Here is a 16,519-nt window from a genome sequence, read left to right on the forward strand (position 1 = left end):
TAAAAAGATATTTTTTTTAAAATTAAAGCTTAATTTATTTTTCCCATAAATTCGTTTGAAATATATACTCCACAATTTTGAATTTATAATAATAAACATGATAAAAGTCGCACTGCAGTAGGTATTCATGGCATGATGAACAAGGTTTATAAATGCAATATCAAATTTGTTTAGTGATTTCAATACGAAAAAAATATCGGAGTAGGCCTATTATGGTTTAAGGTAAGGACGGTTTCTCTTTTTTCGTTTTGTGGAAAATCATTACTTTCTAATTTATCTCATTGCGCATGCTCAGTACACGAATCGTCCTGGCAGATGACAAGGGAGAATAAAATTGTTGCATCTTACTTATAGTTATACGTGGCCATTTCAGCATCAAGGATGGCGAAGACAGAACAGATTTTGAAATTAACCCCAGATGGCGAACTTCGCTTCAGAGGTAGGCAAATCAGTGTTGAGGAATGAACGAATGCGAAAGTTCATTAGTCAAGCTTCAATATTTGACCCCATCCCACACGAGAAATATTGGGAGTTAAATGCTACGATATTTTCTGTTCTTTTCATGCTTCTAGGGTTTATCTAACATTCTTCATTAGTGTGAGGTTTTTTAAATACATTGATTATTAAAAACTAATACATTAACAGATCACAGCTATTTTCCAAAGATCACAACTATTTTCCAAGAACTTTACCTTCATGTTTTACAAGAGGAATGGAACTATCAAAGTTTTATGTAATATGAAAGTTGGTTGTATGTAAATCAGTCATAAATAAAAATAAGTCCACTCAATATGTGTTCAGAGATATCTCTTTGATTGGTTCTAATGAACTGAAGGACATCTCATGCCATGTGAGGCATTGTGTAACATGTATGATTTTATTCTTAGGACCTTTTACGGATGTGGTCACAGCTGAGCTGAAACTTTCAAATCCATCAGAAAAGAGAGTATGTTTCAAAGTGAAAACTACAGCACCAAAGCGTTATTGTGTTCGTCCAAACAGTGGGATCATCGAGCCAAATCAGTCAGTCAGTGTAGCGGGTAAGTTTTGTCAAAGCCTCACTTTACTGCCTGCTATTGTTAAAGGAAGAATGACTGTTGTGAAGAGGTTGTAAAATTAACATTTAGGAATTAAGTTAATGTAACTGATTGCAAGTTAGTTTGACAGTTGATTCATTAATAAATATCTGTTTTTAAACAATTAAGAATATTCATGATTACTGTTGTTCAATTAAGATATTGATATATGATACCATTTAATTTATTTAAAAGTTTGTTATGCCATACAAGTTTGGAATTTTTTGTCATTTCAGTTATGCTGCAACCATTTGATTATGACCCACAAGAAAAGAATAAGCATAAGTTTATGGTTCAAACCATGTTTGCTCCAGATGGCCCTATCGAGAGTCAAGAACAGCTTGTAAGTGTCTCCAAGATGGTAACCAATTATGTAAAGTCTACATTTTGTTTGATTCTGGATACGTATTAAACAATTTCCACAACTGATTGCCCCGCCTCTTTAGCATCAAATTATTTCTTTTATTTGTATAAAGAATGCCTCTTTTATTACTGTACAACAATCATTGAATTCACATTTTATGTCTTGAAGTTACGTGAAATACTTGCTGAATATTTTGGAATTAATAATTGGAGTTATTGTGTTGATTTTTTTTGTAAAATCGTTGCTGATATGTTAGAAGTAGACATTTTTGTGTGAATTAAATTCCATAAAGTTGTGATTTAGGATACTTTAAAGAGTTAGACGAATTGCATACTTGACAAATAACCATATAAAGATGAATTGGAAATTCAGTTTTGTTGTTAAATTTTGTTAACAAAATTCTAAATAAAAATTTAGTTCTAAATGAGTATTTTTGCATATACATTATTATATATATCACTAACATCAGCAAATATTATTTTGATTTTGTCGTAAATTACATTTCAAAATTCACTCAACTGTATCAAATTGTGATATGGGCTGACATTTTTTTTCTCAGTGGAAAGAAGCAACTCCAGACATGTTGATGGACTCCAAACTGAAGTGTGTGTTTGAGATGCCAGCTGACAGCAGTAGTCAGGCCCCTGTTGTAAAGGTGAAGGCCTACAGTCACTATTCCAATGATAGCTTTTCCATATGCCATAACTTAGTTTACCTATTCCTATTAAAAAAAACACTGTGCTTTACTTGTTCAGAGTGTAATAAAGATTAATCTCCTGTATAAACAATAATGAACCAAGAGAAAAAAAGATTTCTTTAAACACATATCAAAGGGAAATGATCTTGACATGGACCGTAAAAGTAAATGTGGAAAATATGGTTTAGAGTGTTTTCATTTAAATTTTGAAAGAGAATATACACATAAATAGAGTATTTTAATCCATAAAATACAGACCTTGAAACATTGTAACTTTAAAGGATTTTATCCCAAACAAAATTGAGTTTGGATTATTGACAGAAACTTAAAGCTGACATGAATTCATAAATACGCATTATTTCCCTTTTATCTCCGACTACCGCCATATTAGTTGTCGATTTCTATTGTTCTGCTCATCGATACACACCCCCTATATAAGGCCGAGAGCACTATTCATGCTTCACCGCATTCAGGTATTTCATTCACCCGAACACGTTACCTTGGACGAAAAAACGTGTAGAAACGCGTTTTGAACAAAAATAATATGACAACAACTGCACTGGCAAGGAATATCCAAGGAACGACGAAACAAGACAAACTGAAATCCAGACACAGATACTTCAAAAATCCTCGATAATTGTAGACCGTTTTCCTGTGTATGTTATAACATTGCACATGCGCAATCAGAAATTGTGGCAGATCGAGCATTGTCAATGATCGCATGGATTATTTTTTTGGTAGAAACCGATGGAAACGATTTTACGTTGTTACTTTCTTGGATTTACTATCATTCATCTACTGTGTTGGATGCAGTGCCGCCGGGGTTTTCAAAAAGATGCAGACGTTATGCACTCTGTATGAACGACATACGTGTTCGATGTGCATGTGAAGTAAGGCAGCACTATTTGTGCAAAATAGTACGGATACCTTGGAAATTCTTTCAAAGAATAAATATACATGTTTTTTGTATTTTATTGACTGCTGTTTCCTTTATTATTTACTACAACGATTTTACTACAATATGTAGTTCATGCATTTAGAAGTCCGTGTAACCTGAATGCCTCGATCGGAAAGCAACCGACCGTAACTTTCTCGACCGGTATATATACCCCAGTGGAAGTAGAGGAGCGATCAAAACTAATATGGCGACCAGACGCTTTTATGAGTTCATGTCAGCTTTAAGTGCAATGCAAGGTTAAATGCACGAATGCATGATAGATTTTACTGGTGAATTTTCTAGGTAATCAATGAAAGCAATGCTTTGTACAAATATCAACAAAAATTAGTCACCTTGTTATGTATTTTAATGAACACTGCATGAAAACATAAGATAAAGTTAATTTTCTGTGATTTTGTATTTCAAAACTGTTCCCCCAGATCAAAACATTGATCCCTCTAAGAACATTGAAAAAAAAGAAAAAACCTTTTCATGAAACTTTGTACACATGGACAGTGAAACTAATAATGTTTATGTTGTTGTTTTATGCAGGTAAAAGAGTCAGAAGATAAGCCACCTTCCAGCAAGCCTGTCAAACAAGTACAGCTTGAAACTTCACCTCCCACATATGTACTTATTTCACTTCTACATCCTTTACATACTGACAGCAATCACATTTGTTTTCAGTGGACCTCCTTGCTTTTTTTTATATTTAACGACCCAGTAGAGCAAATTCTTGGGAACTTTAGAAAAACCAAGTTCTTTTTAAAATCAGACCATTACATTTACCGGTACAGTTATTTACTCCCAAGATATTTGTACAAAAAGAAATCTTTCTCTTAAAACAATTGTCCTGTAGAAAATATTTAAAACGTTATAAATTTGTTATTAAACCTTTCACAAATGATTTACCCCTGTATGATTTATCAATGTTAGAAGGTACCATACACTGGCACTCCTATCCTTTATCAATGTTAGAAGGTACCATACACTGGCACTCCTATCCTTTATCAATGTTAGAAGGTACCATACACTGGCACTCCTATCCTTTATCAATGTTAGAAGGTACCATACACTGGCACTCCTATCCTTTATCAATGTTAGAAGGTACCATACACTGGCACTCCTATCCTTTATCAATGTTAGAAGGTACCATACACTGGCACTCCTATCCTTTATCAATGTTAGAAGGTACCATACACTGGCACTCCTATCCTTTATCAATGTTAGAAGGTACCATACACTGGCACTCCTATCCTTTGAAAATAAATAATTCCGGTAGAATATTATTGTATGCAAAGCAATCCCTTCTATAGATATTCTTGTTTTCAAAATTTCTAAAGTATTTTTAAAACCAAGACTATGACATTGTGTAGTAGTATTATTACAAATATAAAAGCAGAATATCACCTGTCTCTCTCCTTTCACATTAAAAAAGATCTATGCTCAGTTTAAGTCAAATTTCATCTAAATTGAGTTGTGAACTCAGTAAAAATGATGTATCTAAAGTCGCAATGATTTTACTACATGTATTTGGTAAAGTTTAAAGCATTCATGCATATGTATAAAACAAAAACCAAAATTTGGGTGGAAAATCCTGACCCCAAAAATTGATATTTTTCTGTATAAAATGCACTGAATATGGACATATTAGACACAACTTTTCTTTCTCCAAAACAATGAAAAAAAAACCCAGTTGTGTATTTATTATTTTTAAAAAGGGGAGGGGGGGGGGGGGTAATTGATTCACATCCCACAATATCAACAGAAAAAGTGAACAATACAAGCAAGCTTAATTTATTATGTATATTAATTAATTCCCAAATGGTGCACTTTCAGGCATCCATAGTTGATTCAGAATCAGGAAAAAAGGATGAGGATTATCAGAGACTGCAGGCTGAGATAAAGAGATTGACTGAAGATAATGCAAAGTTAAAGGTAACTATAGTTCCTTTCAATGGCCCGTCAATCAGGCCCAGCTGTGCGTGTATTGGATGATTTCTGATGTTGATTGTGTGCTTTATATACATTGATCTTATTAAGTCAAGTGTCTGATTGTGGCACTATGTTAACTGTCATGTTGGTAGAGTGTCTGATTGTGGCACTCTGTTAACTGTCATGTTGGTAGAGTGTCTGATTGTGGTACACTGTAAACTGTCATGTTGGTAGAGTGTCTGATTGTGACACTCTGTTGACTGTCATGTTGGTAGAGTGTCTGATTGTGACACTATGTTAACTGTCATGTTGGTAGAGTGTCTGATTGTGGTACACTGTAAACTGTCATGTTGGTAGAGTGTCTGATAGTCATGTTGGTAGAGTGTCTGATTGTGGCACTATGTTAACTGTCATGTTGGTAGAGTGTCTGATTGTGGTACACTGTAAACTGTCATGTTGGTAGAGTGTCTGATTGTGGTACTATGTTAACTGTCATGTTGGTAGATTGTCTGATTGTGGTACTCTGTTAACTGTCATGTTGGTAGAGTGTTTGATTGTGGTACTCTGTTAACTGTCATGTTGGTAGAGTGTCTGATTGTAACACTATGTTAACTGTCATGTTGGTAGAGTGTCTGATTGTGACACTATGTTAACTGTCATGTTGGTAGAGTGTCTGATTGTGGTACACTGTAAACTGTCATGTTGGTAGAGTGTCTGATTGTGACACTATGTTAACTGTCATGTTGGTAGAGTGTCTGATAGTGGTACTCTGTTAACTGTCATGTTGGTAGAGTGTCTGATTGTGGTACTCTGTTAACTGTCATATTGGTAGAGTGTCTGATTGGGGTACACTGTAAACTGTCATGTTGGTAGAGTGTCTGATAGTCATGTTGATAGAGTGTCTGATTGTGGCACTATGTTAACTGTCATGTTGGTAGAGTGTCTGATTGTGGTACTATGTTAACTGTCATGTTGGTAGAGTGTCTGATTGTGGTACTATGTTAACTGTCATGTTGGTAGATTGTCTGATTGTGGTACTCTGTTAACTGTCATGTTGGTAGAGTGTTTGATTGTGGTACTCTGTTAATTGTCATGTTGGTAGAGTGTCTGATTGTGGTACTATGTTAACTGTCATGTTGGTAGATTGTCTGATTGTGACACTATGTTAACTGTCATGTTGGTAGAGTGTCTGATTGTGACACTATGTTAACTGTCATGTTGGTAGAGTGTCTGATTGTGGTACACTGTAAACTGTCATGTTGGTAGAGTGTCTGATAGTCATGTTGGTAGAGTGTCTGATTGTGGTACTCTGTTAACTGTCATCTTTGTAGAGTGTCTGATTGTGGTACTCTGTTAACTGTCATGTTGGTAGAGTGTCTGAATGTGGTTCTCTGTTAACTGTCATGTTGGTAGAGTGTCTGAATGTGGCACTATGTTACCTGTCATGTTGATAGAGTGTCTGATTGTGGTACTATGTTAACTGTCATGTTGGTAGAGTGTTTGATTGTGACACTATGTTAACTGTCATGTTGGTAGAGTGTCTGATTGTGGTACTCTGTTAACTGTCATGTTGGTAGAGTGTCTGATTGTGGTACACTGTAAACTGTCATGTTGGTAGAGTGTCTGATTGTGACACTATGTTAACTGTCATGTTGGTAGAGTGTCTGATTGTGGTACTCTGTTAACTGTCATGTTGGTAGAGTGTCTGATTGTGGTACTCTGTAAACTGTCATGTTGGTAGAGTGTCTGATTGTGGTACTCTGTTAACTGTCATATTGGTAGAGTGTCTGATTGGGGTACACTGTAAACTGTCATGTTGGTAGAGTGTCTGATAGTCATGTTGGTAGAGTGTCTGATTGTGGCACTATGTTAACTGTCATGTTGATAGAGTGTCTGATTGTGGTACTATGTTAACTGTCATGTTGGTAGAGTGTTTGATTGTGACACTATGTTAACTGTCATGTTGGTAGAGTGTCTGATTGTGGTACTCTGTTAACTGTCATGTTGGTAGAGTGTCTGATTGTGGTACACTGTAAACTGTCATGTTGGTAGAGTGTCTGATTGTGACACTATGTTAACTGTCATGTTGGTAGAGTGTCTGATTGTGGTACTCTGTTAACTGTCATGTTGGTAGAGTGTCTGATTGTGGTACTCTGTAAACTGTCATGTTGGTAGAGTGTCTGATTGTGGTACTCTGTTAACTGTCATGTTGGTAGAGTGTCTGAATGTGGTTCTCTGTTAACTGTCATGTTGGTAGAGTGTCTGAATGTGGCACTATGTTACCTGTCATGTTGATAGAGTGTCTGATTGTGGTACTATGTTAACTGTCATGTTGGTAGAGTGTTTGATTGTGACACTATGTTAACTGTCATGTTGGTAGAGTGTCTGATTGTGGTACTCTGTTAACTGTCATGTTGGTAGAGTGTCTGATTGTGGTACACTGTAAACTGTCATGTTGGTAGAGTGTCTGATTGTGACACTATGTTAACTGTCATGTTGGTAGAGTGTCTGATTGTGGTACTCTGTTAACTGTCATGTTGGTAGAGTGTCTGATTGTGGTACTCTGTAAACTGTCATGTTGGTAGAGTGTCTGATTGTGGTACTCTGTTAACTGTCATATTGGTAGAGTGTCTGATTGGGGTACACTGTAAACTGTCATGTTGGTAGAGTGTCTGATAGTCATGTTGGTAGAGTGTCTGATTGTGGCACTATGTTAACTGTCATGTTGATAGAGTGTCTGATTGTGGTACTATGTTAACTGTCATGTTGGTAGAGTGTTTGATTGTGACACTATGTTAACTGTCATGTTGGTAGAGTGTCAGATTGTGGTACTCTGTTAACTGTCATGTTGGTAGAGTGTCTGATTGTGGTACACTGTAAACTGTCATGTTGGTAGAGTGTCTGATTGTGACACTATGTTAACTGTCATGTTGGTAGAGTGTCTGATTGTGGTACTCTGTTAACTGTCATGTTGGTAGAGTGTCTGATTGTGGTACTCTGTAAACTGTCATGTTGGTAGAGTGTCTGATTGTGGTACTCTGTAAACTGTCATGTTGGTAGAGTGTCTGATTGTGGTACTCTGTTAACTGTCATGTTGGTAGAGTGTCTGAATGTGGCACTCTGTTAACTGTCAGGTTGGTAGAGTGTCTGATTGTGGTACTCTGTTAACTGTCATGTTGGTAGAATGTCTGATTGTGACACTATGTTAACTGTCATGTTGGTAGAGTGTCTGATTGTGACACTATGTTAACTGTCATGTTGGTAGAGTGTCTGATTGTTGTACTGTGTTAACTGTCATGTTGGTAGAGTGTCTGATTGTGGTACTCTGTTAACTGTCATGTTGGTAGAGTGTCTGAATGTGGTACTGTGTTAACTGTCATGTTGGTAGAGTGTCTGATTGTTGTACTCTGTTAACTGTCATGTTGGTAGAGTGTCTGAATGTGGCACTCTGTTAACTGTCATGTTGGTAGAGTGTCTGATTGGGGTACTCTGTTAACTGTCATGTTGGTAAAGTGTCTGATTGTGGTACTCTGTTAACTGTCATGTTGGTAGAGTGTCTGATTGGGGTACTCTGTTAACTGTCATGTTGGTAGAGTGTCTGATTGTGGTACTCTGTTAACTGTCATGTTGGTAGAGTGTCTGATTGTGGTACACTGTTAACTGTCATGTTGGTAGAGTGTATGAATGTGGCACTCTGTTAACTGTCATGTTGGTAGAGTGTCTGATTTTGGTACTCTGTTAACTGTCATGTTGGTAGAGTGTCTGAATGTGGCACTCTGTTAACTGTCATGTTGGTAGAGTGTCTGAATGTGGCACTCTGTTAACTGTCATGTTGGTAGAGTGTCTGAATGTGCTTGCTGGTTAACTGTGTGATTTCTGCTTACTGTGTATATGTTGTATAGAGTGTGATGTTGATTGGGGTGTTTTTTGTATATGTGGGAATATTGTCTAATTGTGACTTTCTGTTTTTCAGGAGTCGGAAGTTCGGCTGAGGAAGGTCGCAATCAGTGACACTGTGTCGTCTTCACCCACATCCTCCAGTGGCCCCGCCCCCGCCCCCCAGGCCGTACCCAACTTACCACCCATAGTCTATCTCATCATCGCATTTATTTTAGGACTTATCATTGGAAAATTCATTTTCTGAGACTAAAGACATCCAAACAAGTTAGTGTGTAGACGGACATTGAGAGTTGTGGAGAGACTGACTTTGATAAAGAGAGGACTTGTTCTACCCCCAGATATGAATCGCTTTTTCTCTATGTAAGGTTTTTTAAGGTTCAACTGAAATTTATGCCAGATATTTGTTCAGTGTTATTGTAATAGTTGATATCATACAGCAGAAGATTTCAGTTTTGGTACCAATTTGTTTTGATTGATTCCGACTTATTTGTTAAATTTGCATTTTACTGATTTATATATATGGAATGCTGATTTATTTGTCAGAATGTGCACTGGATACATTTTTTTCAAACAGAAAAGAGAAACATGTAAAACAAGTCTTTTATTCAACTGATGTGTGATGAATTGACTTTTGTTGATGCAATAAACTGTATCATAATGTTCGACGTGTGTCAGCATGTAAGACTGAAATCACCATTTCTCTGGCTGAACCTGAGTGTGCAATGTTATTGTTTGCCAAGTAGATGCATGTTGATATTGTTTACTGACTTGTAATTTAAACTCGTTGACAGAATTTAGTAGGAGGTCACTGATAGTTTATTATAGGTTATCCCCCCCACCCCATTCAGTGACCATAACATGTTATATACAATCTTGTTATTTTATCCATATCTATACAGTAGTTAAGAGGAGTTAGTCCAAGAGAAGGGGTTTCCTTGCAAATGTTATTTATTCTTTTTTGTTGAATGATTTGCTGCTCAATAATGTTTTTACTGAGTGTTGGGCAAATTGAGACTTATTTTTTATTCACAAACTGCAAGGTTTAAGAATGTCATCCAAAGAATAATTGTACAAATACAAATACCTGTCCAGGGTTTTTTTTAACAACAAATCTTGTCATATTTGATTATCTCATCATCTGTATGTGGGAATTGGTGGCATATTTCATAATGTACATGTAAATGAATGTGTATTCTTTTCTGAAAGCAAAGTAAACCAGTTGATTGTAAACAAAGAATAGACAACTAACCATTGTAATATTTACAATAAATTGAGAGATTGGACAGATATTAAGTGCATGTGTCTTCCAATCAACTCTAAGCTTGCCAGCCTGAGATCTTCGGTTGTAGTCTCGGTCTGACAGTCATTAGGCTGAAGTGTGTCACATTTACTACTTGTACTTTTGACCTTGTTGTGCAGCAAGCCTTTTGATTGGTTGACCTGTCATTTCAATATGCAATATGATTGGTTGACCTGTCTTGCAGTATGCAATATGATTGGTTGACTTGTTGTAGCAATATGCATTGTGAATGGTTAACCTGTCATTGCAATATGCATTGTGATTGGTTAACTTTTTGTTGCAGTATTTTTGATGTTTAGTTTCTTTTGGCATTTGGTAACATCACAACCATATGGTGTACTTAGCCTGTACCTATCGTGTGTGCTTGTAGACCAAGTTCCACAGGGATCAGCTGACGTTTATCTACTGTCAGACATAAATGTTTACAGGTGACAGTAGAGGTTGTTTGTAGTGTGGTTTGGCGATACCCCAGACTGACGGAGAACCGTGAAGTGTACAGACGTATGCCACATTGTGTATTAAGTTATTTGTTGTATATATCTTGCTATACATGTATCAATTAGCGTCATTTTTTATAAAAGTACTAAGCTCGTATATTTATCTGAAGGCACACAGTTCAAGGGTGAAGTGAGGTAATGGTTGACCCTGTCTCATTTATCATATGTAAGCACGCAAATCATCATCCTATGTAGAACTGGGCAGTGAATGAACCCTGTCTAAAGTTTGGAAAGTATGAAACAGTAGATGTAAAAGCTGCCAAATTTCTCATTAAAATTCACATACTGAAGTGTAGCTTGTTTTGTGAATCCTGACTAGTCATCGACAAGGAGAGTTATCTTCCTTTCCCTGTAATATGTAGTACTGGAGCGCTCGCCTGTTCAATGCTGTCTTACTACTTTTAATGACCTAGACTTCTTGCTGAGACAGTAATGACGTGACAAACATTTTATGCTGGGTACAGGCGTACGGTGAAGTGATCGGCATCTTTAGTGGGTATCAACTAATGTCTAGTGATTAACGAGGCACGACCCTGCCCTTCACTCAAAGCATCCTCTCAAGATGCATTCTGTCAAGTGCATTTCAAATGGGAAAGAATTGAACGCACTCATCCACTGAGTTGTACTTGAGAAACAATAAACTTCAAAGGTAATTAATACAAAAGATCTGTAGACAAAGTTTAAAACGGAAATATACAAATTGATGTTAAACGTAGCATCGTGTTCAGATATTGAAGAAAGTTACGTTTGACTCTGTTATAATCTGCTCTGACTAGAATTTACATATGTAAGAACGTCACATTTCCCGACTCCAAGTCTGGCTCTGTATCAAAGGGGCCGGTAACTCTTTGTTGGAAAGGCGTAGTACAGACACACCCAACACGGCCAGTATCTTGTGTATACTCGGAGAATATTGTCAGAAATTGAATATTTACTTGAAACGATATTTGTTTTAAATACACTCGGCCACTGAATGTATTTTTTTAATGGTTTATACACACCTTTTGTATTCAATCTGTAGACAGGTAACACGACAGTGCCAGTTTATATGTATAATACCCAAAATAATACACATACATCAATATACATGCTTGAAACATCATATTGACAAAATTTTCATCAAGAAAATATTAATAGTATTTTCTTTGAAAAACATAATTCCACAGTCATAAATAAATAAAATACTAGTGATCCTTTTTTATAGAAGTACGATATGATGTTTGATAATGATCATTAAAATTTGCGAAAATCATGTGTCAAAGAGCCTGGATGTTGAAAACCTAGAATCGACACAAACTACTTACTTTGCATCATTTATTAATATTTTATGAATGATTAGTATCAAAAGTTTGCTTAATTATTTGATATCATTCTTACTAATGTATATCAACGAAATCATTGCATTTAATTAGCCTAATAAAGTACAAAACGAGAAAATGAAGTGTACGCACATTGTGATTAAATAAGCTATAATAATAACTTTCCTTTTGTAATATTTTTTGAATAATAGTGTAGGGCAGTTGGTTGGTGCGTTTGGTTGTGTTTTTCATGACTTGAAACGTGCATGGGATTTTAAACTTATTCTAAAAAATTCAAACATGATGAACTCTCATCCGCATTGAATTTTTAGTGATTCATACTATTTTAAAAATTTATTAATAGCATTATTGATATCAAAAACGTGACCGACGAACAAAATGCATTATCATTATTACGAGGTTTTGTTGCAACATCTGGGCTGCGTTCAAGATCGTAGCAACTAGCCTAGCCGCCAGGTCGGAGATATCTAGCTCTAGGTTAGCCGCTAGGTCTCAGATTTAAAGTTGAAAATATTAAAATAAAGACTAATTACATCGACATTATTTGTTAATTTCAAGCAGAAATATACACGTTAAAATTCATTTTTACTTATAGAAGAAACAAAACATAAATAAATAGATTTTATGTTTCTTACTAAGTGGTAACTAAGGTAGCCATCTTGAATTTGATGCTTAGCATAAATTATTTAGGCTACGAATATCTACGTAGCGGCTAGGCTAGCTTACCGTTCAACTACGTAGCCCTACGTAGCAGCCCAGTTAACTAAAAGTAAACCTCTTTGTCTCGCTATTTTAAAGATCATTTAATCGAAAACAAAATTATTTTATTGGATCACTAACCCTTAGATGTCCTGCAAAGTCTCTTGTCTTTCGTCTCATAACAGCGTTTGTTGTCCACATCTTCTACCGTTTTAGATTACTTATTCCTAATGTTTTAGGTATGACAGTTTCTTTACGTTTACGTACGTGATTGTACATTCCTGCAACTTAATCCGAATAGAGAGCTGGAGATGTTGTTTAGTTTGATAAACTGGGACTAGTGGTCAAAGCATGTAATGTTGATTTTGAGAAAATCATACATTTTCTAAATGAACAAGAGATGTTTGTGAAACACTTATGCCCCCCTCCCTTGGAAACATCCACAAAGAAAATGAACGTAAACTGTAAATAACTGGAAATTTTCTAAGTCCAAGCGGTATAACTCTTCCGAAAATTGCTCTATCATACCCAAAATCGAACTTGACCTGGACATTATATAGATAAACCTGTATACGAAATTTCATATCAATATGTGCACCCTCTGCGAACAAAATGAGCGGAAACTGCAAATAACAGGAATTTTTCTACGTCCAAGGGCCATAACTCTGTCGATAATTGCTTGATCGTACCCTAATATTGAACTTGACCTAGATATTATCATGATAAACCTGTATACGAAATTTCATTCAAATATGTTCACCCTCTGCAAAGAAAATGAGCGGAAACTGCAAATAACTGGAATTTTTCTACGTCCAAGGGCCATAACTCTGCCGATAATTGCTTGATCGTACCCTAATATTGAACTTGACCTAGATATTATCATGATAAACCTGTATACGAAATTTCATTCAAATATGTTCACCCTCTGCAAAGAAAATGAGCTGAAACTGCAAATAACTGGAATTTTTCTACGTCCAAGGGCCATAACTCTGTCGATAATTGCTTGATCGTGCCCAATATCGAACTTGACCTAGATATTATCATGATAAACCTGTATACCAAATTTCATTCAAATATGTTCATCCTCTGCGAACAAAATGAGCAGAAACTGCAAATAACTGGAATTTTTCTACGTCCAAGGGCCATAACTCTGTCGAAAAATGCTCGATCATACCCAATATCGAACTTGACCTAGATATTATCATGATAAATCTGTATACCAAATTTCATTTCAATATGTTAATCCTCTGCGAAGAAAATGAACGGAAACTGTTGGTGGACCAACCGACCAACCGACAGCAGCAAAGCAATATGTCCTCCCTTCTTCGAAGGGGGGCATAATAAACTTGAATATGGATAATTGTTTTAACAATATTGTAAAACGTACATAAAATATATCGTTTTAGCTTGTTTAGCACTTTTATCAAGTAAATAATTATATAACATTTTCCGTATTCCATTCCGTTCCGCTTTCCGTTCCGCGTTTTAGCAACACCCCTACATGTACATAGAATACCACAAACCTTGTTTTTGTAACTTTAGAACAGATAATATAAATAATAGGATTATTTTTAACAGTTCCTCATTCTACTGTATTTAAAGATCAGCTAAATAAGTAGTGTTATCAATTCAGGGTTGACAGCTGGATTATGGATTTTGTTCGCAAAAAAGAAAACCCGGTTTGCTGTCATATTGACAGCTTTTCTCTTGTTTTAACATTAAGACTGGAGGCAGGAAACGAACCATTTTAGAAGCCACAGCTTAAAGGAATAGAATCTTTAGACGATTTATCGTAATCAATATAATTTGAATTTTACATTGGCTTACTAAATACAAACCTACTACAAGGAACCCTCATTTTCCTCATTTGTCAATTTCTTAAAAATAGTATGGGAAGTTTAAAAGTGCCTCAAGTACCTGTTATTACAAAACAAAAATTAACATTTGCTTTCCGAAGTTATAATACATGTAGTTAAAGATTATTTTTTTTTCAGATTATTATTAGATAAAATGAAGCTGAAATTTGTATAAACCGCCAACAAAACTGGTTGAAGCCTTTGAAATAATGAAAACTAACTTCCCCATGGGCTGTTATGTTCCATACTTAAATATTGACCTAATAGAATAATGTAGAAGATTCATACTAGAAGAAAGATACATGGTATGCACCGCTGTATATTCTACCGTGTGGTCGGTACTTACACGGTATGGGCTGCTGTACAGTGTACCGCGTGGTCGGTACATACGCGGTATGCGCCGCTGTATAGTGTACCGTGTGGTCGGTACATACATGGTATGCGCCGCTGTATAGTCTACCGTGTGGTCGGTACATACACGGAATGTGCCGCTGTATATTCTACCGTGTGGTCGGTACATACACGGAATGCGCCGCTGTATAGTCTACCGTGTGGTCGGTACATACATGGTATGCGCCGCTGTATAGTGTACCGTGTGGTCGGTACATACACGGAATGCGCCGCTGTAAATTCTACCGTGTGGTCGGTACATACACGGTATGTGCCTCTGTATAGTCTACCGTGTGGTCGGTACAGACACGGAATGCGCCGCTGTATAGTGTACCGCGTGGTCGGTACAGACACGGAATGCGCCGCTGTATAGTGTACTGTGTGGTCGGTACATACACGGAATGCGCCGCTGTATAGTCTACCGTGTGATCGGTAAGTCCGCCCACGCAACCAGACGCAGTCAGAACACTGCTACTGACGACGCTGGCGTTTTATCAAAACAAAATTATCAATTTACAAGTTTTTGCTTTCTCAGAAACATTGTAGGGGGGGGGGGGGGGGGGGGTTATACAATTTCAAACAAGTAAATAAGGTTTTTCAAAGTTTTGTTATATATATCTGACAGTGACATTAAATTACATCTGAATCGAAAACTCAGAAGGTCATAATCAGAGTATGTGATGAACTTAGTCGTAACATAGACTACATGTAGAATAAAACAGGAAGTGTAAGCATCATATCTTCTTTCTCATTACTTCAGGACAGTCCTCTCTAATTACGCTCTGACGGAGGAAATTAAATAAATCAGAGGAAACTCGCACAAGGGCCAATTTGTCGTATAGTTCATTGCTCCGATATGTTGCCCGCTCCAGAATACAAAGTCCTAAAAGGACTATGTGCGGTATTATGCATTTTTTGCCTCCAAAATTAAAGTTTTATAAGGTGCGGAAGATAGTTAGGCCTATAATCATATTGAAATTAAGGGTGCAAAAGGTTATCACTCCAGTGACGTCAAAATGTAGAAATGACGTCATGAAGAATGCCCAATTTTATGGAACGCCAAATTAACATTTATTCAAATATTTGTACCTATCTTCAAATAATTGTACCTATCTTCAATTCAATTAAAGATAGGTTCAATTGAATTATACCTATCTCTAATTCATTTGAAGATAGGTAAAATTCATTTAAAGATAGGTACAACTGATTTGAAGATAGGTTCAATTCAGACATATCTACAAAGGATTTGAAGATAGGTACAATTCAATTATACCTAGGTTCAATTCGTTTTGTTTATTGTTGAAAATAATGAACGCTCCCTTGAAGACATTTCAACATGGAGGGAAACGAGGAAAGCACCAACAACGAAGATGAAAGAAGAAATATATATATATATATATATATATATATATATATATATATATATATATATATATATATATATATATATATATATATGTTGGCAATATATTTGCAAAAGGCATCATTTACTTATTAAAATATACATGTATATCAATAAGTAAGCCAAAAACATGTATACCCGAATACC

General features: G+C 36.1%; 1 protein-coding gene and 1 long non-coding RNA gene across 4 annotated transcripts; one reads left to right on the forward strand and one right to left on the reverse strand.

The window, feature by feature from the left end:
- Positions 1-280: 280 nt before the first annotated feature.
- LOC128187171 (vesicle-associated membrane protein/synaptobrevin-binding protein-like) lies at positions 281-10,198 on the forward strand. Of its 3 annotated transcripts, none has more exons than XM_052857418.1 (7): positions 281-439; positions 888-1,040; positions 1,313-1,419; positions 2,000-2,095; positions 3,627-3,704; positions 4,914-5,012; positions 8,983-10,198. In XM_052857418.1, the coding sequence occupies exons 1-7, from the start codon at positions 382-384 to the stop codon at positions 9,151-9,153; spliced, it is 762 nt and encodes a 253-aa protein (XP_052713378.1). In that variant the 5' UTR covers positions 281-381; the 3' UTR covers positions 9,154-10,198. The 3 variants fall into 3 exon arrangements, with proteins under 3 accessions (XP_052713378.1, XP_052713379.1, XP_052713380.1); XM_052857419.1 differs by having other exon boundaries at positions 3,627-3,674; XM_052857420.1 differs by lacking the exon at positions 3,627-3,704.
- Positions 9,575-11,903, reverse strand: LOC128187172 (uncharacterized). The gene is made up of 2 exons (XR_008244040.1): positions 10,383-11,903; positions 9,575-10,349 (listed from the first exon to the last, which is right to left on the reverse strand). It is a non-coding gene; the product is annotated as an uncharacterized LOC128187172 (long non-coding RNA).
- Between the last annotated feature and the right edge of the window lie 4,616 nt (positions 11,904-16,519).

This window comes from Crassostrea angulata, chromosome 6 (assembly GCF_025612915.1).
Source record: "Crassostrea angulata isolate pt1a10 chromosome 6, ASM2561291v2, whole genome shotgun sequence".
Lineage (NCBI taxonomy): Eukaryota > Metazoa > Mollusca > Bivalvia > Ostreida > Ostreidae > Magallana > Magallana angulata.

What these genes read in the sequence shown, in the direction of transcription:
- LOC128187171 (XM_052857418.1), top strand. Translation starts at nt 382, where the DNA reads ATGGCGAAGACAGAACAGATTTTGAAATTAACCCCAGATGGCGAACTT. An exon ending in TCGAGAGTCAAGAACAGCTT is followed by an intron (nt 1,420 to 1,999) that starts GTAAGTGTCTCC and finishes TTTTTTTCTCAG; the next exon opens with TGGAAAGAAGCAACTCCAGA. An exon ending in GTCAGGCCCCTGTTGTAAAG is followed by an intron (nt 2,096 to 3,626) that starts GTGAAGGCCTAC and finishes TGTTTTATGCAG; the next exon opens with GTAAAAGAGTCAGAAGATAA.